Source organism: Typopeltis vanoorti, chromosome 12 (genome assembly GCF_054136105.1).
Source record: "Typopeltis vanoorti isolate ZY-2024b chromosome 12, IOZ_Tvanoo_1.0, whole genome shotgun sequence".
Lineage (NCBI taxonomy): Eukaryota > Metazoa > Arthropoda > Arachnida > Uropygi > Thelyphonidae > Typopeltis > Typopeltis vanoorti.
In genome coordinates, this window is record NC_143560.1 from 24,106,597 (window position 1) to 24,131,463 (window position 24,867).

A 24,867-nucleotide genomic window follows, 5' to 3' on the forward strand; every position below is an offset into this window, starting at 1 on the left:
ACCAGTACATAAGAAAGGTGATATGTAGACTGCAAGAACTATAGAACTATTAGTTTAATATCTCATGCAAGCAAAATTTTATTGAAGATCATGCTAAATAGGATTCAGGCCAAAGTTGAGACAGAGATGCCTGGGGAACAAGCAGGTTTTTAGGAAAGGTAAGGGCACCAGAGATCAGATCCTTTGCCTTAGACCAGTGTTTCCCAACATTTTTTGGATCATGCCCCACCTCAATGCCTCAAAGATTTTGATGCCACCCCCTAGCATAATAGTCAGCCAAGTTCTGAAAAATTATAATATAAATATGTACTTTAAATAAAAGAGGAATATAGGTAAAACTGTTTTTACTTTGACTTTCTTCAATGAATATAAATTTTATATTACACTTTGTATATTATAAAACATAAATTGAAATGAACTTGGGAAAATAAAATCCAAGTTAATGTGATCCTTGAGATTGATGTCTGCTGCAAAGAGTTTTTATTTGAGGTACTAATTTAGTCATTTTCAATCTCAAATCCTCATGGTTTGTGATATCCAGATGATTTCTTTTATTCAGTAGCAAGTCATTTACAGCACTAAAGCCACATTCAGCTAAATATGATGACTGAAAGGGCAACAGTATTTTTTTTTCAAAACTGGTTGAATTTCGGTATTTCGTTTCTGTCTCATCAGAAAGCCATGCCATTGTTCCTTTTATGTTGAATAAAGTTCTAATAGACTCATCATTTTGCTTTTCTGAGAGTTCTTCTTGATACTGTATTAATGTTGACTGTTGCTGTACTAGTGATGTCAGCTTTTTTTCTCGGAAAGTAGGGTTTGCAACATCGACAATTTATCGATGACAATGGTGAGTTATTTGAGTATATCTGTGATGAGGTGATGAATGCAACATCATTTTATAATTGCCCCCCAAAATATTCAAACTGCCCCACATTGGGAAACACAGAAAAATATAAAGAATTCAGACTCCCTCTGGTAATGTGTTTCTTAGACTACTCTAAAGCTTTTGACTGTGTTGAGCATGTGAAACTGTGGGAAGTAATGAAAAGAATGGGTTTTCCTCAACACACTATGAGGATCATGATAGCATGTGAACAATGATATCCTCAACACTGTTGAGGATATCATTGACTGACTGGTTTCAAGTTTGAAAAGGAATTTAGCAAGGATGTTTACTTTCTCCTCACGTTTAGTATATATGCAGAGGACATCATGCATGAAGCATTGGATGAGCTCAAGACAGGAATTAGGACAGGAGGTAGATTGATCAGTTACTTGAAGTATGCTGATGATGCAATACTTTTTTTTAATGACGTGTAAGAACCAGGACTAATTCTTGACAAAGTTAACAAGATCAGTAATAACAGAGGACTTCAACTGAATCCTAGCAAGATAAAGATTATGGTTCTCAAAGAAAATATAAACAGAAAAGCTATTGAGAAACAAGTATATCTTAATGGAGAAAGAATTGAGGAAGTCAGCAAGTTTGAGTACCTGGGATCCATTATTAATGTGAAAAATTGCTGCTCAGAAGATGTCAGAAAAAGATTAAGAATGGCTAAAACAACAGTCAGAGACTTGTCTAAAATCTGGAAGGATGGATTTATCTCCATGGGAACAAAGTTGGGGATTTTGAATGGAGTTGTTTTTCCAACAGCGACTTATGGATGCAAGACTTGGAACCTAAAGAAGTCAGATAAGAAATGGATATCTTATCTGACTTCTTTAGTTACTTATCTGTAACACCATTTCCATTCTGGAAATGGATATATTCAATAATACATTCCAAGTTACTGTATGTTTGTGTGTGTGTGTGTGTGTGTGTGTTTTGCATTTTCCTTCCAATAGTAACCCTACCAAGAGATAATTTATTCCTACATGCTCCATTGCATACAATGCATATATTACATGTAGCTCCAAGTACTGATAACCATTTATATTTCTAATTTTGTATCAATATTCATATTTACATTTCCAATTTTGTATTAATGTTCATATTTACATTTCCAATTTTGTATTAATATTCATATTTACATTTACATTTTTATATTTATATGTACATATTCTGACTTTTACATCCATATTTATTTATCTCCATCTATATTTATATTTTTATATATACATATATTTACACTATATAATTCATACAATATCAGTAATTTATGTTACTTTACAACAACTAATAGTTGATCTTATTGGCACATTTAATTAGTTCTGAGTAATACTTTTCGATAAGTCTCTGTTTTGACACTGGCCACTTGTCTCCAGAAGTAATGACGTGTTGCATTAGGGGCATCCATATGGAGTCCAGTAGCTGGCAGTCGTAAAGTATGCGGTCAACAGTCTTATGTATTTGTGAACTACAAATACATAAGGGTGATTCCAGGATATGGAATCTGTGTAAGTAGTGTCTTAGTTTTCCATGTCCCATTAGTAGCGCGGTTAAACCTGAAGAAATGGTGTGTTTTTTCAGCCGGAGTCTGCTTCTGATGCTAGGAAAGAATTCTTTTGTTTATGATTCGTTTTTTGATATTTTCCATTCTTCTTCCCACAAGCCTAGGTTTCTTTCTTCTGCAAGTGTTTTTATAGCAGATTTCGAGTAATTTGTTTCTAGTGCTTCTTTAGCCAACTGATCTGCTCTCTCGTTTCCTGCAACCCCAGTATGTGCGTTCACCCATCAGAACTCGATTTCCCATCCCGATAGAGTGAGATTCCAAACCAGCTTTCTTGTCTGTTCTATTAATGCTATATGGTTGTTCTGGTTTTTTATGCCATCTATAGTGCATCTACTGTCAATGTAAATTGTTGCTGTCTTTTGATGAAAGGTGTTGACTTCTAATTCCTGGAGATTTATAAGTGAATGAACTATAGAAATTGTTCTGCTTGGTTGTTAGAACAGAGAAGATGCAGTCTAGAGCAGCGTTCTTGTATAATGGACTGCCTATTATATGCAACAAGAGACAGCCGACATTTCCTCCAGTTTTGCTTCCGTCAGTGTATATATGGAATTCATCACTTTCAGAGCTTTCCTTCTCCTTAATATTTGTTTTCTTTGCTGGATGAGGCCACTTACTGTAGTGAAGCAGACATTCGTAATAATTTGGATCAATGTTAGAATTTTCATTATAACTTCCAGAAGTGACTTTGTATATTAGAGATAATTCTTGTATTTTCAGGCAGATTGGCGTAAAATCTGAAATAACGCAAGCTGCCTCGAAAGATATTGTCCTGTATCCTTTAATTGTACGTGTGGGTATAAGGCGTTGAACTCTATTTAGCTTTTGTCTATTTTTCTTTGATTTTAGTGAATGTTTCCAGGCAGGTGCAGCATAAGATATTAATGGTAGTATAGCTCTGGTATATATACTGTTTTCAGCACTCGTTGGCCTAATCCCACTTAATCCTTGCCACCTTTGCTAGAAGGTTTACAATTTGTAAGCTATTTACAGCAACATATGAGATGTGCTTGTTGAAGGTAAATCTTTCATCTATTGTTCCCCTAGGCATTTTAGCTCACTGGCTACCGCGAGAACCTCTCCATTTAGGAAGATAATAACAGGTTGTTTTGATTTTTTACATGAGATATGAAGCACTTTAAACTTGCTGCTATTATATGTAACTTTCTTCTCACATGCCCACTCTGCAATTTTAAAGAGTTCTTCATTGGCCGTTACTTCTAGTTGTAAGCCGTTGTGTCCCCGATTCATTATCATCGCATCATTGGCGAAAGCTATGACTTTTGTTTCAGTAGTGAAAGGAAGTCTTAATAGCGAATCGTACTGGATGTTCCAGAAGCTTCGTCCACACAGGAGCCTTGAGGACAGCCTCGTTTGACTTCTTTCATTACAGCTGTGGCTTTTAATAGCACGGTTGCTTTTCTATCTGTAAAATAATTTTTTGTAAGATCGAGTAAGTTTTTTGGACATTTAAAATCTCTTAATGGATTGATTATGGCTGGCCACCATGCAGCATTGAAAGCTCCTTGTACGTCGAGTGAGATCAGTAGTACGTCTTTTTTTTGGTGTAGGCTGTGTTCTGTGAACTCTTTTACCTCCATAATTGCGTCTACTGTGCTGGATTGAGGTCTAAATGTGTATTGATTGCTGCTTAATAGGTTTCTTGAGTAGACATAGTGCATTATTTAGTTTATCAGAAGTTTTTCTAGTACCTTACCAGCAATGTTTATGAGACCAATTGGCCTATATTTGCTAATTTCGTGGGATATTTCTTTTCTTGGTTTTATTATGAGTATAATTTTAGAATGTTTCCATTTTAAAGGAAATTGTCCTCTTTTAGGCATTTGTTGTAAACTGTTGTTATAAATTCGAGGAATTCGACAAATACTCTTAATAGTATATCGCTGGTTATTCCGTCCTCTCCAGCAGTTTTACTTGGATTCATTGATCTTAATACTGACTCGAATTCTTTAGTTGTAAATAAGTCGTCGTTACGAGTATCTATGTCTGTTTTCATTCATTGTCTGTAGGTTTTGTGGATTTCTTCGTCTGTTGATTCATCGTCATCAGGAATAAACTTGTCGATCATAATAGCTGCAGTTTCTGCTAAGTTTTTAGTGTAGGTACCGTCTGTTTTTTTGATGGTTGATAATATAGGTGTTGACTTATTCTTGCTGGCTGCTAATTTATATATGCAATTCCAAGGATTCGATACGTTGAAACAGAACAGAAATTTTTCCATGATTCTGTTTTCATGTTTGTAATTTTGGACTGATAGCTGTATTTGGCTTTATAGTAGTTCTGTCTTCTTCTCTCTCTTAAATCTTGGTTATTGTATGTTCTTTGATATAGTTGTCTGGGTGCGTTAACACGTTTTCTTAGGACTGTTAATTCGCCGTTCCACCAAGGTACTGATTTTCTTCTTTCAATGTTTAGCTTCTTGGTTGTTCTGAGTGTTTGGTTGCTGGTTTTTTCAGACCTGATGAAAGCACATAAGCAAGGAAGTCTATATTGGCTTGTTCTGATGCCCAGATGGCTAGGTTCTTGTCTTAAGCTGAGCTGTTGTTTACTGATCCCATTAAAGTGATGTTCTGAGATTAGGCATGAAAATTCAGTTTTCAATACTTTAGCAAATATCTCTAGATTGGTGGTGAAGCACTTGATGTTAATGTGATGGTTTGTGTTGTTTATTCCGTTTATATTTTTGTTACTGATATTAAAACTTAATATGCGATGATCAGAATAGCTTTCCTCTTCTTAGCATTTCCATTCAGAAACCCGGGTCATATTTTATGTCAGTGTGATAGTTTAGATACATACTTGCAGCAAAAATTTTAATTCCTCTGTACGTAATTTCAATAAGTACTGAGTCCTCATTGCTGTGCTAAGAAATTAATATTGCCTCAACTTCAGGATTGACCATGAGTATTGCAGCTCTCTTTCTTTTAGATCCTTCGGAAAATATTTTAAAATTACTTGGAAAGCCGCATATTTTGTTGTTGATGTTGTATGGTTCTTGTATTAATGCCAGTCCTATATTTTTTCTATTTATGAGTTCTGTTAAGTTATTGACAGCCTTGATAGAGCATTGTAGATTTATTTGAAGACATGCCACGGAAGTAGTGCTATTTTTACAAGCTTTATTATTGCTTTCCATAACCTATGTTTTGAATTTTGAGCTGTTTGTAGTAGTTGTATGTCAGGCAGTCTTTGCATAATGCCAGGTGTTTGCAGTCGTTTTTGGTTTTGGCATGCTTGTTGTGATTTTGGTAATTTATGCAATTCATCTCGGACTTATTTCATGGGCACTAGCCTTACTTATGTCCTTTAGAGCAGAATAGACAGGTGTTTCGTGTATGATGGTGAAATTTATTGCAGTTAAAGCATTTCAGCATGCTTACATAGTCTGTGCAATGGCAAATTCTCCATAGCATTTTAACACTGGTTTTCAGCAGTTTGGTCCTCACTGTTGGATCGACTTCTATAATCATGTTTCTTTTGTTTGTTTGTTTTTATTTGTCATGATAAATTTCTGTGTCATCTTTGTGTCGCCAATGAAGAGTTTTTTGTTCTGCATGCGGATTGAGTCTACTGCATTGTTCGTATCAATTTCACTGGGAATATCATATATTATCAGCCTTGGAAGATGATTCTTACTGGGATTTGCAATTAATGTGTCTTTGCATTCCTTAGATATTTCGTTATGTAGCAAGTCTATATCGATCTTTTCTTTGGATTCAATTAACACACCTCCGTTATTAATACTTTTCATTTTTGTGATTCCGATTTTGACTTTTCTTGGGTCTATTTTTTCTTTTACAAGATTTTTGGTTTCTTCGCTGTTTAATTGAGCTATCAGTTTGACTAATAATTTATAGCAAGGATTGTTTCCGGATTCATCTTTGTTTTTAGCATTCTTTTTAACGACTTGCGAGTATAGCTGAGTAGGCTGAGCTAAGTTAGCCTGTCCCTGGTTGTTTGTAGTAGTCTGTTGTTCTATCGATACTTTAGTGCATTTTTCATTTTATTAAATATCTTTGTTAGCTCACTGCAGTTAATATGTACTTTTTTAAATAATTTCTTAGATTGCCGCTTACTTTGGCAACATTATGCAGTAGATCTAAAGCTTTTTCGAACTCTAATTCGTCCCATGCGGCCATCTTAATGTTGTGTATGTTATAGCTTTCCTATTGAACTGCAATGCTTTCTACGATACAAAGTTTAAGATAGTGTACTTACAGTTTTTCTGCTTGTTCCTAGAGGTGGCTGTGTGTGTGTGGGGGGGGGTGCGTGCGTGCGTGCGTGTGGAGTGACTGATCTTCAGAGAGTTGCAGCCTCCAGAAAAGCAAACAACAGGACTACATGGTGAGGCTTGGTGTGGCATATCACTGAGCACTGGAGTGACTATACGGCATCTGTAGATGCCCAGTGAACATAGATGGAAAGGATGGATATAATGAAAACAAATAAATTACAAAATGAAATTTTGTAAAATAGATGCAGAAAAAACTATCGATACTTTAGTTGCATTTTTCATTTTATTAAATATATTTGTTAACTCGCTCACTGCAGTTAATATGTACTTTTTTAAATCATTTCTCAGATTGCCGCTTACTTTGGCAACATCACGCAGCAGATGTAAAGCTTTTTCAAACTCTAATTCGTCCCGTGCTGCCATCTTAATGTTACTTAAAGTTGTGTGTGTGCATCTATTTTTTAGGGCATGAATTTAAGGAAAGGTGATAAGTGCTGTGTGAATAATGGTCACTGTGGGATACCTGGATGATGATAATAATGACTGAAAATAATAATATCATCATCATTATTAATATTATTATTACACCCTCCATGGACTCAGGAGACTCATCATGGGAGGTTCATTCAACTGACAACATATTTATCATATAGAATCTTTTAATCCTTAACATTCTTTGCATTAACAACACATTCTGATAATGCATTCCATTAACTGACAATTCTCCATGCAAAAAATCTATTCCTCACATCCCTCCTCACCACACCCTTACACAACTTAGAGGGGATGGCCCCTGACTCTTCCCCTCTTGTCTTCTACTCTTTTTATAATCCCCTTTGGATTAATCCTATAAAATCCCCTCAATAACTTAAACATTTCTATCATATCACCTCTTTTCCTCCTATCTACCAAACTCTGCAAACTACATTTCTTTAACCTTTCTCCATAGCCAGCATTCCAGAATCTGATACTGTCTTAGTCACTCTTCTCTGGACCCTCTCCAATGTTTCCACATCACATTCAAAACCAGGCGACCAAATCTCAGTACAATAGTAAAAGTGTGGTCTAACCAGTGATTTATACAGTGGCACAACCACTTCCTCCCCTACATGTTAGAATACTTCGTATCATAGTGACACTATGATTGATGTGCAGTCTTCGCAGCACTTGCAACATGTCTTCTAAAACTTCAGTCTCAGCTGTCAACCATCACTCCCAAATCTCAAATCTCATCCACTTCCTGCAATACAACACTCAATATAGTACACAGCCTTATAATTCTGCATTTCAAAATGCAACACCTTGCACTTAAAACTGTGACTGTGCTCAAAAGTCTATTCAAATCTTCCTGAAAGGAATCAATATCAACTGTGCTACTTATAATTCTCCCCAACATCATCAACAAACAATTGAAGGTCCTCAGTCAGTCCACATGACATATCGTTTACAAACAAGTTAAACAGAAGGTGATCCAAAAACAGAACACTGGAGGCACTAGTTACCCTCCATTTTTGAGACACTGCTTCATCATGCATAACTTGCTGTTATTGTTCAGAGAGCCAATCTCCAATCCATATAACTATCTATTATCTATTTCCATCATCTGCAGCTTGTACACCATCTTATCATATGGCAATCTATCAAACACTTTTGCAAAGTCCAAGAATATCATTTTGTATGATTTTCCATTATCTAACACACTCATCACCTTGTCATAAAATGCAATTAAACTGCTAAACAAGACCTACCAATCCATGCTGACTATCATAAAGAATACTACGTCTATCAACCTAAACTTGTATTCTATTCCTAACCAATTCCTTCAACACCTTGACTACAACTAGAGTTATACAAGGGTGGTCCGAAAGGTTCTCAGTCTAACAATGAAAAAACAAATTTATAATTTCAAAATTATTTTTATTTTTTAACATAATCTCCCTTAAGACTAAAATACACTTATTCCAGCGATGCTCCAGTGCCATTATCCCAACCCTGTAGTGGTTCTCAATAAGATCTGCAAACCCATCTACAGCTGCAAACACTGATTCGAAGAAAAACACTGGCCAGCAAAGAAGGGTTTTAGTTTTGGAAAGGGATAGAAGTCAGAAGGAGAAAACCTGGAGAATAGGGTGGATGTTCCAACAATTCATAGTGCAGATCCCTTAATTTTCCCATTGCCAAAACACCTTTGTGGGCAGGTGCATTGTCCTGATAAAAGATGATTTTTTTCTTCTGCAAACCGGGTCTTTTCTCATGAATTTTTTTATCTAGTCTGGTTAAAAGATCAGAATAATATTCCCGATTATTATTTTACCCTTTTCAAGATAATTAATAAACAAAATGCCTTTAGCATCCCAAAACACTGATGCCATGACCTTTCCTGCTGATGGAACCAACTTTGTCTTCTTTAGCGCTAAACAATCGGCTTCTGTCCACTGTTTTAACTGATTTTTGGATTATGGTGTGTAATGGTGAATCCAAGAGTCTCATCCATAGTAATAAATCAATGCACAAAATCAGTTTTATTCTTGTTAAAATGCCCCAAGCACTGTTCAGAGATTTTCATGCAAGTGTGTTTTTGATCTGCTGTGAGCAAGCACAGCACACATCTTGCGCAAAGCCTTTTCATTTTCAATTCTTCATGCAAAATATATCCTTCACGTACTTTTGAAATGCCTATAGTCTCAGCAATTTCACGCACTTTGACTCACTGGTCATCCGAAACCATATCGTGCACTTGATGAATGATTTCTGGTGTTGTTACAGTTTTTGGATGTGGATCATCTTCAAGGCTGGTATGACCACATATAAAATCGGCAGCCCATTTCTTAATTGTCGAAAATGAAGGAGAAGAGTGCGCATAAACTTTTATGAACTTTGAATGAATTTCTTTTGCCGTTAAACCTTCTTTTACTGCACAATATTCGATTTTATCCATTTCAAGGGATACAGACACACTTTTGCTTCAGACAACTGTATAAAACAAACTACTTGATAGAATGACTTGCAATTTCAAATGGATGCTTATGACAGATGTACCAACTAGAAAAAAAATTGCCGATAGTGTTGCTATCTATGTTCGAGTCAGAGAACTTTTCAGACCACCCTCATACATACTGGTCTATAATTGGAAACTTCTGTCCTAGAATCATGTTTGTGAGGTGGTACTATTTTGCCTTCTTAAGTACCTAAGGAGTTTCACTCGTTAGAAACCTTACCCACTGCAAGACAAGGGCATAAAATGTTGTTCACATTCCTTAAGAATATGTGGCAATATGTCATCCATTCCCACAGCCTTATTTAACCCAATCAACACCTGACACATCTCTGATTCTTTCTCTTCCAATTCTCCTAATACTTGTCTCCCTTCCATATATTACATGGCACCATTTACCCCAGTATGGAATGCAATGATATGGAATGCTTATTCTGTAATTTCACAATATCCTTCACAACAGTCACTATGCTGCCATGAGTAACCACTAGTGTCAATCTGACATAATTATTCTTTCTCTTGCTTGCCATATGAATGAAAGAATTTCCTGGAATTAAACTTGGCTCAACCAGCCAATCATGCTGTACCTTTTCTTTCCTTGCCATGCTCATCACCTTCCAAGCCTGCACTTTATAATCTTCATGGATCTGATCACCACCAACTGTCTTGTAACCCCTCCACAACATTTTCTTTTCCAGCACAGCTTACTTGATTTCTCTGTTCATCCATTTCACTCCCACTGTATTTACCTGCTTATCCCTCGGTATGCAGTCATACATTGCTTTTGTCAGATACTGCCTTATGAATTTCCATGCATTTTCAACATCTTTTCCACTCAGCTCATCTACCCAATGCTCATCAACCCAATGCTAACTGACTACAGAGCTTCCTATAATCACCTGCTTTATACTTTCACATGTATCCATTTTTGGCAGTGACCTTTTCTTGTTTCATCACTTCCCAAACAAGTACCTCATGATCACTCTCACCAACTCGTTGCAGTGTCAATACCTCATTAACAACTACATCTTGTGAAGTTATCACCAAATCCAGAACATTAAAGCGTCTAGTTGCTTCAATCAGGTGCTGCTTAAGATACTTATCTCTCAGAAATTCCACAAACTCGCTCTCCTTGTTCCCATACACTATATCCTCCTTCCAGTCTATATTCCTGTAATTAAAGTCTCCCATCAGGATCATCTTCTATTTACATGTCCAACTAATTTGCCTAAACATTTCACAATCAATATTCTCTGTATTCCCTGGCCTATAACAACATCCTATCAGATATACTAACCTGTTTATTTCAACTTTGCACCACACAGATTCAAAATCTGTGCATGCACCATCAACTTCCACACTTTGTGGACAATTTCTCTGCAATATCATTAACAGCACCCCCCCTCCTCTTTTCACATCTCTATCTTTCCAGAAAATATGTATCCTTCTAATTCTATTCCTGACATCACATCCTCCTCAGTCAACCAAGTTTCACTTATTCCAATTACTTTTGGGCATACCATCTCAATCAATGCCACAAACTCAGCTCTCTTGTTTTGAATACTCCTTGCATTTGTATATAAATATAACAATCACTGTGTGTTTGAGACCATCCTACCAGTGCCAACATTCTCTATTCTAGCTGCTATACTATACCTCTCTCTTCTGTTTGACCACTCCCGTTTCCCTAATCCTGATTTCCATTCTTACCTGTCTCACCTTCATCTTTATGCATTCTATCACCTTGTGCTACTGCAACCACATCTTCAACCTCATATCCACCTTCCTCCTGCTGTTCAATCTGTTGATTTGTGCTATCCTGTTCCACAGGTAGACTCTGATTCTGATCATTTGCTACATTAACTTCCACATTGACTCTATGCCTTCTCAGAAAACAACAGCTTTTCTAAATGCCCAACACCAAACCCATTCAAATGTAATCCATCAGGTTTATACCATTTGAGCTTCCCTTCAAATTCACTCCACAGATTTACAAATTGAACCCCTTTGCCTCACACAATTCAGCAATCTTACCATTCACTATTTCTTAGTCAAAATACTAAATTAGCAGTATACAAGGCAGTGTTCAAACCGATTTTAACTCATGGACTTATTTATGGCTAGGTTAGAAATAAAAATACTTGATCAATGACTAGAGACCACAGATATGAGAGTTCTGAGAAAGATTGGGGGGGGGGGGGGTGAACAGATGGCATCGGTGGCAGTATCATTAAAAATGAGGATATCAAGAAAGAACTTGACATTCTTTGCATCCAGAATGTGTTAGCAGAGTTAATCTCAGGTGGTATGGTCACTTAAACAGAATGGGAGGGAAAAGATTAGCAAAACAAGTGTTCTTTGCCAGGTTGGTAGGAAAAAAAGTACTGTTAGAAGTCCAAGATGTACAATTGTCCATAATTAGGCAAAGCAGACCAAAAAGTATATTTCTTTTTGAGGATGATGCAATTCTAATGCAGTAAATGATTTCAACTATTTCCATTGGTTCTTTCTTTTCATGAAGTTATTTTTTATTCTGCATGAATTATATTTTAATAAAAGCCATACATTAGTAATAAAAACCTTATTTATTATTATTATTATTATTACCATAACCTCTATTAGTATTATTATTATTACATCACACCTCCAGGGAGTCCAAAGACTCATCGAGGGAGGGCATCTACTCTACAACTCTTTGTCTCACTACTCCACCAACCTTCATCATCTAACACCAACGCCATCTACCGCCGACTACCACCATTAGTATTTTCACAGACAATCACAACATCCATGCCCACAGCAGGATTCAAACCTGCAGTCTTTTGGCTGGAGAGCAGATACGCTAACCACTAGGCCAACCATAGTGCTGTTGGATCCTATTTCTTCTCAATCTATACTTTGGATCCGACATGTTAGTGACTATGATGTTCTTAAACAAAATAATAAGTTGCTAGTTGGTTTCTAATTCAAATATAGAGAAAATTTATATTTAAAGACTGCGCCACTCTATATCTGAATTAGTTCAAGAATTGAAGAAAAATCAACCTTCAACTATTTCTCCTTAAAATATATACTGGCCGAGTATATTTGACTTACTTAATTTACCTACTTTGGTTCGAATATTTTATGAATGGTGCAGTAAAAGAGATTCAGGCAAAATACCACTTTAGATAAACAAAAACAAACATTTAATTTAGAATCACAAATTTTACACTTAAATTCAAATCAGTAATTAAGATATCACAAACATTTTAACTTCTCAGGTAAATTCAATCATTCAACTCATACAATGGTAAATCTGTTATCTCTATAATACAGTCTTCTCACAGTTCCTTAAGTTCCAAATACAACAAAAATTGCAGTAATACCTCTTCACAAACACTTTTAAATTTACACTTTAGCTAACTTCCTCAATAGTTACTGTTAGTATAAGCAAATTCTAGGATGAAACTCTCACACTTCTCTGTATAGGAATATTAACGGTTGGAATAATCTTACCGATAATCTTTTTTCTTCACCTACTTATACGTAAACACTTTTTATAACTGTAAACACTTAAACAGAATAACGCACTCATTAAAATAATTCCTCTAATCAATAACTGAATTAATCATCAGTCACAATACACATAAACAAACGTTGTTGCATAAAGTACTACTGATCACTCATGAAATAAGGCAACACACAATAATTCCTTAACTTGAGGTTTTATATGCACAGTTGTTCACTCTTCCGGCATTCAATTAATTCTTTAGACACTACAATTCTAAACACAGCTAACGGTAAACTTCAATTTTACAGCCTCTACTATTCCCTAGTTACTCGATGCTTTATTTCAATATTCTGTGTGTCCTTGACAGGTCGGCCCTGAAATTATATCTCAATTCAAGTATCGCTGAATTGAGATATAATTTCAGGTCTAATTAATAATTAGACTAATTAATAGTCTCTCAGCTGTTTTCCGTAGCTATAATTGTTATTCTACAACTTATTAGCTAACCACTTCTCGACTAGTAGACTTTATTAGCTGCTTGAGTGACTTGCCGACTCACTATAATCGCACTGTGATTCCCGAATGCTCCGATTCCAACCTAATGCCAATCCTCTCCTTTCTCTCTCTAATCTATCTCTTCTCTCCTCATATTTTCAGCGTTCCTCCCTTTTTATATCCATCCTTCCTGCCTAAATTATTCTCGTGATTTCTTTCTAAAACTCTTTTCAATAAATATTCTCCTCACATGGTGTTCCAAAACGTGCTCGCTCACTTACATACGTCTCCATGACAACCAAACAAAATATAATAAAATTGAGGTATTGCATAATGCTAAACTTCTACAAATAGGAATAAATAAAGAATATTTACATTTCAATTAATGTGCAGTTAAATTATCAAATACAAATTCTTATAATATTAACATAGCAATAATTAAAATAAACTTAATAATATTTAAATACAGAGTCTAATACTATTATTATACATCTTTAATTAATTAATTAATTATTATTAGAACTTCAAGGAAAAATACATGAATAATAAATATTAAGCAAGGGACTAACAAATAATATATAAACAAGTCTTGCTTAGCATATGGTAGATTATGTTAAACGTGAATGAAGAACAAAAACATACAAAATAATTTCATTCACAGTTTAATAGTGCCATCACATTGATAACAAACATTCCAGTGTCCTGATATTGCTATGGTCATCACTAGTATCTGGGACTCTTCAGTGATTTCACATCACAACAAGAATTTGGTGACAGAATATTATTATTATTATATTTAATACTATCACCATTATCATTATCAGACTTTCATGGAATCAAAAGGTACATTATGGGAGGTCCAATTGCCCAATGTGTCATAAATGCATAGCCATGCTTACCATACACTCAGATAGTGCATTACAATCACCTACTGCCCACCATGCAAAAAAACCTACTCCTCATTCCCCCCCACACACATACACACCTTATATAACCTCCAAGGATGGCCACTTGTTCTCTCTCTCAGTCTCTCTCTCTTCTCATTCTACAAAAACCTCATCAATATTAATCTGGTAATAACCTCTTATCAACTGCTTTGTTCCAATCATATCCTGTAAATTTTCAATGTTCCAGAGACAGAAACCATCTTAGTCAATAGTATCTGAATTCTTTTATTATATCTTCATCTGTTTCAAAAACTGGTGACAAAATCTGTGCAAAGTAATCCATGTGCAGCCTAATCAAAGCCTTAAAGAAAAGAATGGGAATATCATAACAAAGGGGATACAAATCCTTTGATGTTTATCTGCCAGTAAGCGAAACTCTAAGAACTAGGACTAAGATCTATGAGTTTCATACCAAAAAACTATCAGCAAATCCAAGTGTAAGTAACCACTTGGTAGTACAACACCAAGGCAACTCGTATCAAAGGTGGAGCAAGCTCCCTCACTATCCTTGATATTTTCTCATAATGTAAAAACACAGCCCCGTAGGGGATGTAATACTATAATTACATTATGAGGAGAGGTCACTACCCAGACCGGTTTCAACCTTTTTTGAGGTCTCATCAGTGAGTAGGTAGACCTGGAAGATAACAAGGTTTAAGTGAAAAGAACTTACATACCTTCACTATACGAATGCCATAAAGGTGTGCCTGTGTATTATAACATAGAATAAAAGCCAAAAGGCTATTTTTCTGGCAACCTTAATAATAATGAAGGGGATACAAATCCTTTGATGTTTATCTGCCAGTAAGCGAAACTCTAAGAACTAGGGCTAAGATCTATGAGTTTCATACCTTTTCATACTTTTTCAGAGGGAGCTTGCTCCACCTTTGATATGAGTTGCCTTGGTGTTGTTGTACTGCCAAGTGGTTACTTACACTTGGATTTGCCGACAGTTTTTCGGTATGAAACTCATAGATCTTAGTCCTAGTTCTTAGAGTTTCGCTTACTGGCAGATAAACATCAAAGGATTTGTATCCCCTTCATTATTATTAAGGTTGGCTTTTGGCTTTTATTCTATGTTAGAATGGGAATATCCTTACTTCTATATGTAAGTGCCCTCCACATTATTGTCATAATACACTTTGCTTTCTTCACAATTTTAGTAATGTGTTCCTGAAACTTTAGGGCTTTATCCACCAATGCCCACAGATCCCTTATTTCTTCCACTTTCTCTAAGATATCCCCACCAACTGTACTCTGCACTGCATCACTGCTTCTAGAATTTTAAACCCTTTCACATTGCAACACTGAACTGGTAATACTCACCTTCCTAATCACAAAGTCTATTTGAGTTCTCTTATAAAGTTACAATATCTGCTCTATTTCTTATAATTCCTTCCAACTTTGCATCATCTCAAATAACTGTATATTATCTTTCAAACTTTTCCCAGTATCATTAACATACAACTTAAACAGAAATGGCCCCAAAACTGACCCTCCCTTGGTGCATACCACTAGTGACATTGCTTTTCTGGGATATTACTTCTCCTGCACCTTACTTTCTGATACCTATCAGGCAGCCAATCTCCAATCCAATGCAGTAATCTATTATCCAACTCCCATCTGGTTCAGTTTAATGACTAACTTGTCATGTGGCAATCTATCCAAGGCCTTTGCAAAATTCCAAATATACCACAACGTATGCATCTCCCTTGTCCAATGCATTTGTCAAATTAGAGCACAATAGTCCATGTACGGTTTTACCATTGCTTTATATTCTTACACAACCATCTTATTCCTACCTATTAATGTATATCTTATCAAAGTAGCAATTCACTGCATCTTTGCAACTTGCAATGTGCCTCTAAACTTCAGTCGATTCTTAGCTATCACCCCTACATCTTGAATTGTATTAATTTCTTGAAGTACTGTTCTACCAATTCACTACACAGCTTTATATTTTTGCACTCCAAAGTGCAATCCTTGCAATTATTAATATTAAAACTACAATTCCATTCATTTGTACAAGATAAAAGTTTATTTAATCTTCTATCCACTGCATATATGGTGGGTGGAAGATTTAAATAGACAAAGTGGGAAGATTTAAACCTTCCCACAGCGTGAAGGGAGTTGCATCAACAAACAACTGATGATCAACAGACAATCCACATGAGATATCATTAATAAATATATTAAAGAGAAAGGAATCCAGGAACAGAACAGAATAGAACACTGTTCATCACTGGTTACCTTTCTTTTTTGAGACACTGCTCCATCATATATAACATGGAGTGCTCTCTCGCAATGAGTCTTTGGACTTCTTGAAGGGGTTGTGCAATAATAATAATTATAATAATAACTTGATACTATCATTCAGAAAGTCAATCTCCAATCAATCCAACTAATGTATCATTCATTCTCATTTTTTTTCAGTTCGTACACCACTTCTCATATGATAATCTATCAAATGCATTTTTCAAATTCCAAGAATATCATATATGAATCTATTATCCAATATTCATACATTATGATAAAATGCAAGTAGATTGCTAAAACAAAATCTATCCTGCACCATACTGACCATAATAAAGAGTCCTATGTCCATCAACCCAATTCTGCATTCTATTCCTAACCAACCTTTTGAACTCCTTGACAACTGAAAAGTTCTGTCTTATAGCCATGCCGATGGGGTGGTACTTTTTTGCCTTATTACCACACCTTTGTACTGCTAGACTTAAATGACCAGGTAAAGGGCACAGCAAACTCTTTTGCTCATTCTTTAAAAAATATATGATGATTTGTCATCCAGCTCCACAGCCTTATTAACATATTCTTTTATCTTAAATACTCTATTACTTGCTTTTGTTCTGTATGTTTCACAGCATCATTTAGATCATTTTGATATATGTTAATGAAGAGTTCATTAAATAATTACACTAAATCCTTTACCATATTTACTCTATCACAAGATAATCACAAATGTCACCTTTAAATAATTATTCTTCCTCCTGCTTGATTCTTGTTACTACATATTACAGCATGGAGGTCTCTTTCACTCTCTCTCTCATTTTCTTCTGACATTAACAACAAAATATAATTATGTGATAAAAAAAGTGGATATATAAAAATATATCATATATGAAGTTTTATATGCTGGCCTACAATTATGCTACCTACACACTGTTCAAGGAACTACACATGAAAATAAATCAGTTTAATGTTCTCCTGTGAAGAATTATCACATTTTACGATGGAAGTGATACTGGGGCTACCACTTCTTATCCATATTATTTCATCTCTATCATTCGCTTCAGAACCATGTTTTGAGTGATGAATATGCACGTCATGGCTGGTTAGTAGATTAAATCTTTCCCAATATCATCACATAAAAATAATAACAGTCTTACAATCCCTATGGCATACTACAAATGACATTTCCACTTCTGGGATTCCAGCTCAAACCAGGCCAGAATCTAACCCAATTTGTGGAATTATGTGTACCTACAAGGCATATGGATATATAAGGAACTACAGAATATGTGATATATGTGGAATTACAGGGTTAGTAAGTACAAAAATCTTAGGAGACAACTAGGAGCTAAAGCATAGAAAGAGAAGTTGAGTAGAAAGGAGACAGATGGCACTAGGGCACTGATCAAGAGTTACTTAACAGCAGCAATTCTGAGTGTATTCCAAAGGAGAAAATACTAAACAAGGTAGTAGAAAATGGATGTATAAAGGGATTAAGCATGCAATATGGAAGAAGGCATTTGGAGGCAACACAAGATGAATGTTGGTAATAATCAGTTGCATGAAGAGTGCAAAGAACAGGCTACAAAAGTTACTCAGTCGGTGAGGACAAATGTGCATTAAGAGCAGAAATTAGCCAATCAAGCCAAAACAAAACAAAATGCTGGTATGTGGCAAGCAGAAAAAAGTATGACTATAGAAGGATGATGTTAGTTATAGTTGAAGTATTCAATGAGCAGTTTATCATGGTATTTGATCCTTGTGAAGGTGACATCATGAAAAGCTGGAATGTAGAGGGTATGGTGGAAGAGAGATTGATGGTGAGTGATCAGGAGATGTATGAGGAATTAAGTAAATGATATTAATAAGGCAGTAGGACTAGACAATATATCACCTCTCTTATGGAGGAAATGCTCTAGGGAATTAATAGCACCCTTGGCACACCTGTTTAATATGAGTCTTGCAACAGGAAAAGTGGAAATGGAGTGGAAAATGGAGTGGAAAATGGGAAAAACTGTTTCATTTCACAAAGGAGGATGGAAATAAGACTGAGGCTATAAATTATAGGTCAATATGTGTGTCTGAAGTTTTAGTTTAGGTATTAGAGAGGTTGGTAAGGACTAAGCTTCTGAATGTGGTTGATAATAGCAGTCTTCTCTGTGATGCTCAACTGGGTTTGTTATTGTGGGTCATGTTTTAGCAATCTGCTTATGTACTACAAGGAGTGATGAATTCACTCGATAAGGGAGATGGACATAGTGGTATTCTTGGATTTTTCAAAGGCCTTTGATAGATTGCCACAGAATAAGCAGGTAATTAAATTGAAATGGATGGATTGGATAAGAGACTAGTGACTTGGATAAGTAATTGGTTGTCAGACTAAATTATCAGCAGGTTGACTACAAGAAATAGTATCCCAAAAGAGGAAGATCATTAGTAGAGTACTGCTGGAATCTGTCTTGAGGCCATTATTGCTTAACTTGTATGTTAGTGATATTGGTACAGGCTTAACTGTCCAAATATCATGAGTAGTTTGCCCATGTTACAAAGTTGGGAAGAACTGTGAGAAGCAAAGCAGATGTTGTGGCCTTGCAGGAGAATCTAAATAGGCTATGTGAGTGGGCAAATAAGTGGAGCTAGCAGTTTAATGTCACAAAGTGTAAAGTCTTTAAATTTGGTAGTCAGGGTTTGGATATAAAGTATATAATTAATGGGAAAGTTTGAAGGAAGTGGAAGAGATCAGAGAGCTTAGAGTGATTGCAGACAGAGACTTGAGGTTCATGATTCACACTGCTAAAACTGTAAGAACATCACAATGTGATTATGGCAATGATAAGGAGGACTTTTACATATAGAAGCAAAGAGATTATGCCCCCATGTATAAAGCCTTGATTGCATGTAGACTACTGTGTACAGATTTAGTTGACTAGTTTTCAAGGGGATGAGAATATATTAGAGAGGATCCAGAGAAAGTTCACCAAGTCGGTTTCAGGGTCTACGGAATGTGGGATATGAGGCAATATAAATATTAAAAATGAGGATATTGGGAAAGAATTTGACATTGTTAGCATCCAGGAATGTGTTAGCAGAGCTAATCTTGGGTTGTATGGTCACTTAAAGAGAATGGGAGAGGAAAGATTAACATAACAAGTGTTCTCTACCAGGTTGGTAGGAAAAACACCCAGAAGAAGACTAAGATGTAGGTGGATTGATACAGTAAAAAGTGCCTTAGAAGACAGAAATATAAGATTGGATAATGTTGGAGTTTTGACAGGTAAGAGATTGATTTGGAGAAAAATTGTAGATAGGAAGTTAGTAATAACGTAATTCTTCATGTAGTACTATCATAATATCCCGTACACCCCTTGAGGGTACATGTCAGGAATTTGATTATGATAATTGAAATATACAAATTGGTGAGGAGTTGTTACCAGATTAATGTGGAGGATATTTTTCACAGAGTAAGGAGAGACAAGGGTAGAACAAGAGGTCATATCTGGACACTGTATAAGAAGGGTGTGATCAGAAAGTGAGGAGCAGGTTCTTTGTATGGAGATTGGTAAATAGAATGAATTCCCTGAAAGTGTGGTAAGTGCAGAAACTGTGAATGGGTTCAAGGCACAGCAAGATAATTTCTTTGCATGTAAGCGTAGACCTCCCATGATAAGTGTTTTGACTCCATGGCAGTCTGATAATAATAATAATTTTCTCTAATTAAAATACTAATCTGCTATGTGGTTATGAATCACATAGCAAGCAACTCCCCTAAAGAAACTCTTTCTGACTCTTACCAAGGGTCATCATGTTATGAATCCAATTCTGGTAACTAGCCTTAACCTACAACTCTAAGACATAATCACATTTCAGGATACAACAGATCGACTTATAATTTGAAGCATCAGTCTTATCATCCCCAATAAGAAGTGAAAAAGTGTTATCCTTCTTCCACTTCTAGTTCCCTACGAGTTTAAATGTGGCTCATATTAAACAAATTAAACAAAAATGTCAAAACTGCCATTAACTCTTATAAATGTTCCCTTAAGAATGTCAGGAGTATCAGAAACAAAAATATAAAATTTGCTGTACTGATTATATGCCCAAAAATTGTTGAAATAACAATCTTTGGGGCCACTACTGTTTAACTTGTAGATTAATGATATTGGAATCGGTTTAACTGGAGATATGAACTGTTTGCAAATGATACAAAGCTGCAAAGAGCGATGAGTCAAGCCGATGCTGGAGTTTTACAGGGAAAACTGACAGACTATGACCAGGCATGTAAGTAGAGCTCACTACCAGTTCAATGTTATACAGTGTAAAGTTTTGAAGTTGATAAAAAAATGGGATGTAAAAGTATACAGCTGGTGGTGAAATTCTGAAGAAGATGGAAAAGATGACAGGTTTCGGAGCACTGGGAAAGAGGAACATGAAGATTAGGGTCACAATATCAACAAAAAGAAAAACAACACTGTGTGAAAAAGATGCTTTCAAACAGGGGCTAAAGGATCAAATTTTTCTTTATTATGAACAGTCAACAAATATTGGGAATATAAACAAGAATCTGTATTTAACTTTTGAAAAAGCATCTGAAAATTTGCAAGAGCCAAGCTGTTTGAACCACTATATGGAAGCTGTTCAGAACACTATAATTATGTGTAAATGAGTTCATACAAAACAATATATTTAGCTATATTTAACTGAGTTGAGTTTTGACAGCATATTGGAATGACAGAATTATCTGAACAGTAGTTTGGTGTAAAATCAGATTAAGACAAGCATGTGCACTCTCTCTACTGTTAATGTTATTTATCCCTAAGGATCACATCATGAAAGAAAGTGCCATTAAACCCTGACTTCAAATTGGCAATATTAAATGTAGCTGCTTATTTTATGCAGATGATGTTCTATTCCTAAATAAATTGACTACATTTCTTCAGAACTTTTTAATTAAACTGAGTAACTGCTTTAGAAAATTTAGTATGAAAACCAACAATAAAAAAATAAAAATTATGGAAACAGCAGGATCATGGAAAACATCAGCTACATTCTCAGCGAACATCTTAGAGGTCAACAAAATATTTCAGCTATAAGTCCAGTTTTTAATGAAGATGGCAATTAATTAATCGTCATCTTCATTATAAAATTAATTAAATTTTGTAATGAATTAAATTAATTATGGAAATAGATAATAAAATAAACAAAAATGGTATGGTGGGGAGCCATTTCAAGAAATGTATATGGAATAAGAGAAATTAACCAACATTAAACTTGCAATATACAAGATGGTCTTCAACCTCATTTTAACTTATGAATCCAGGAGATGATCAGACATAAGACAGTTGATCAAAATATTGGAGACCAAATATGAGAATTCTAGAAAAAAAATAGGTCAGTGAACAGATAGCATCAATTGCACAATCATTAAAATTATTATATTAGAAGGAAGTTTAACATTATCGGTAGTATGAGCAGAGCTAAAGCTAAAGATCTCATCATCAAAACATAATGGCAGGAAAGGTTAGAAAAACAGATGCTGCTTGATGACAAGATGGCAGGAAAAAAAAATATCTAGAGGAAGACAAATTATAGATGGATTGATGCAATTAGTAATGCCTTATAAGAATGAATTGTAACATTTGACAATACTGGAGACAAATAAGTGATTAATATGGAAGAATACTGTCGATATAAAGTTAATAAATAATAATGCCAACTTAATTTTGTAGGACTATCACAGCATCATGCAATGATGAGGTTCCTTTACTTAATTCCTAAAGGCAGTATAATAATACATTTAGCATAATAACATAAAAAAAATCACCTTCTCCTTCATGTCCTGATCCAGGACCACGTGTACATAGATCATTATAGTCTTGAAATCCAGGAATAGGGCAAGCTACACATGGTGTTCCCCAAGCTGGAGTCATTGCTCCTCGCATTGCACAGCAACATGTAGACTTAGTAACTAGGATCTGGGATGGAGATGGCTGAATGCATTCACTATTCTTGTACGATGAGAAACAACGATCTCTGCGAGTGTCTGAAACAAAAGTTTAGAAAATTTAATGAACTTTAAAAGCTTTTTGTGCAAATATTTTTCAAAACATTGATATAAAGTTCATGTCATATCATGGTTACTCTAATGAAGTCTAATCTAAAAAGTATTTGGTAGAAATATAAATATAAAATAAACACTGAAACTTACACTTTGTTCTTTTGAATTAAGAAAAAAAAAAGTGGAAAACTCCATTCTTCAGTTGATATAAATAACAAATATTTACTAATTGGCATAACAGACTTAACTGAGTGTGGAAATATGGTAATTTCATCAATAAACACCAAACAAACACTGAAAAACTATTTCAGAGAAATATAGGAATATTAGATTCCACTGCGAGATATCGACAGGCAATATGTTGGCTGGAGATCAGTTATGTTAAAAACAGCTAATCACATGCATCACAGTTTCTTAATTAAACTAAAACTATACATCTTGACAAAAAAGTATATTGCAACACATATGTTCATAATCAAACAGAAAATGTAATGATAATAACGAATATGTTTTATCATTGATATAGCATATAATCATACAAATCAGGTTGATGCTGTTTATTGCTAGCTTAATTTTTAAGTAGGAATAACACTTTCTTTAAAGAGGTACCAAGGAAATAATTAAGATTTTTTTTCATTTTGTTATTATTAAATTAACAGAGTCCTTGGTGAAGTCAAAATACTAATCTTGGGAGATATCCATCACACATAGAACACACCAAGCCATGTCTAAAAACCATATTCAACATTTCAGCACTTGCCATACTTTAAGGCAATGCATTCTGCTCTCCAGCCACTTTCTATACAAAGAACATGCTCCTCACATGCTTCACAACTTCCTTATACAGCTTCCATGAATAAACATCTGTTCAGTTTGTCACCTTCCATTCAACAAAAAAAATCTCTAAATTTAACTGGTAACAACACCTTATCAATTTATGTCTCAGTCTTATCACTCTTCTTCCTATCAATGAAGCTCTGCAAATGACATTCATCAGCTTGTCTTGTTATTCAACATTCCAGAGATCTAGCTCTGCAAATGACATTCATCAGCTTGTCTTGTTATTCAACATTCCAGAGATCTAACTCTGCCTTTGACAATTTTCTCTGGACCTTCTCCAAGCTAGATCTTCATCCCATTGAACTTTGAAATCCAGAACACCACATCTGATCACAGTAATCTACATGAGGCCTAATCAAAGTCTTATACAGTGGAATCCTTTACTTCCAAATGTCAAGATATTCCTCATCACTGCCATGATCCATTGCAATGTTCTCACAATTTTAGAAATGGGACTCTTAAAGATCAGATCCCTGTCCACCAACACTCTCAGATCCCTCATCGCCTATATGACCTTTAAAATCTTGGCAATTTGAAAATTAGTAAGCAATCAACCTGTTTATGAATTAATCTGGCAACACCACTTTCCTACTAACACAGTCTATTCATATGCCCCTTTAGGGCCAAAACATCTGCTCTACTCCTTGTAGTTCTCCAAATTTTATATCATTTGCAAAGCAGCTACATATCACCATTTAAACCTCTCCTCAAAACATTAATATACAAGTTAAGGCAGTGGTCACAAAAACAGCAGTGGTGATAAACAAACAACTGGACACACACCAATAGTGACTATCCTCATCTAGGATACCCCCCCCCCCATGCACAACTTGCTGATATCTATATGTATAATCTAATTCCAATTTAGTCACCAACTTATATGGCAACCTATCAAAGGGCTTTAAAAAATCTAGATAAACCAGTGTACATCCATCTTTCTTGTCCAATATCTTTGACTCCATGGACTCTATTTTTCATGGCCTGACTACTGCTGCTTATACTGCACTTTGACTATCATACTAACTGATTAAAGCATCCATTTTACATCTATCTCATTTAAGCTCGTGACTTTCAAAAT

The 24,867-nt window shown here is 35.2% G+C and overlaps 1 protein-coding gene across 1 annotated transcript in view; it reads right to left on the minus strand.

Annotated features, from left to right (window-relative positions):
• LOC150100631 (fibrillin-1-like) overlaps positions 1 to 24,867 on the minus strand; it is a 1,594,375-nt gene that overhangs the window by 1,197,361 nt on the left and 372,147 nt on the right. Inside the window, exon 15 of the mRNA XM_090401848.1 lies at positions 22,716 to 22,934. Within this exon, the coding sequence (XP_090257974.1) occupies positions 22,716 to 22,934 (219 nt within the window). The remainder of the gene's footprint in view (positions 1 to 22,715; positions 22,935 to 24,867) is intronic.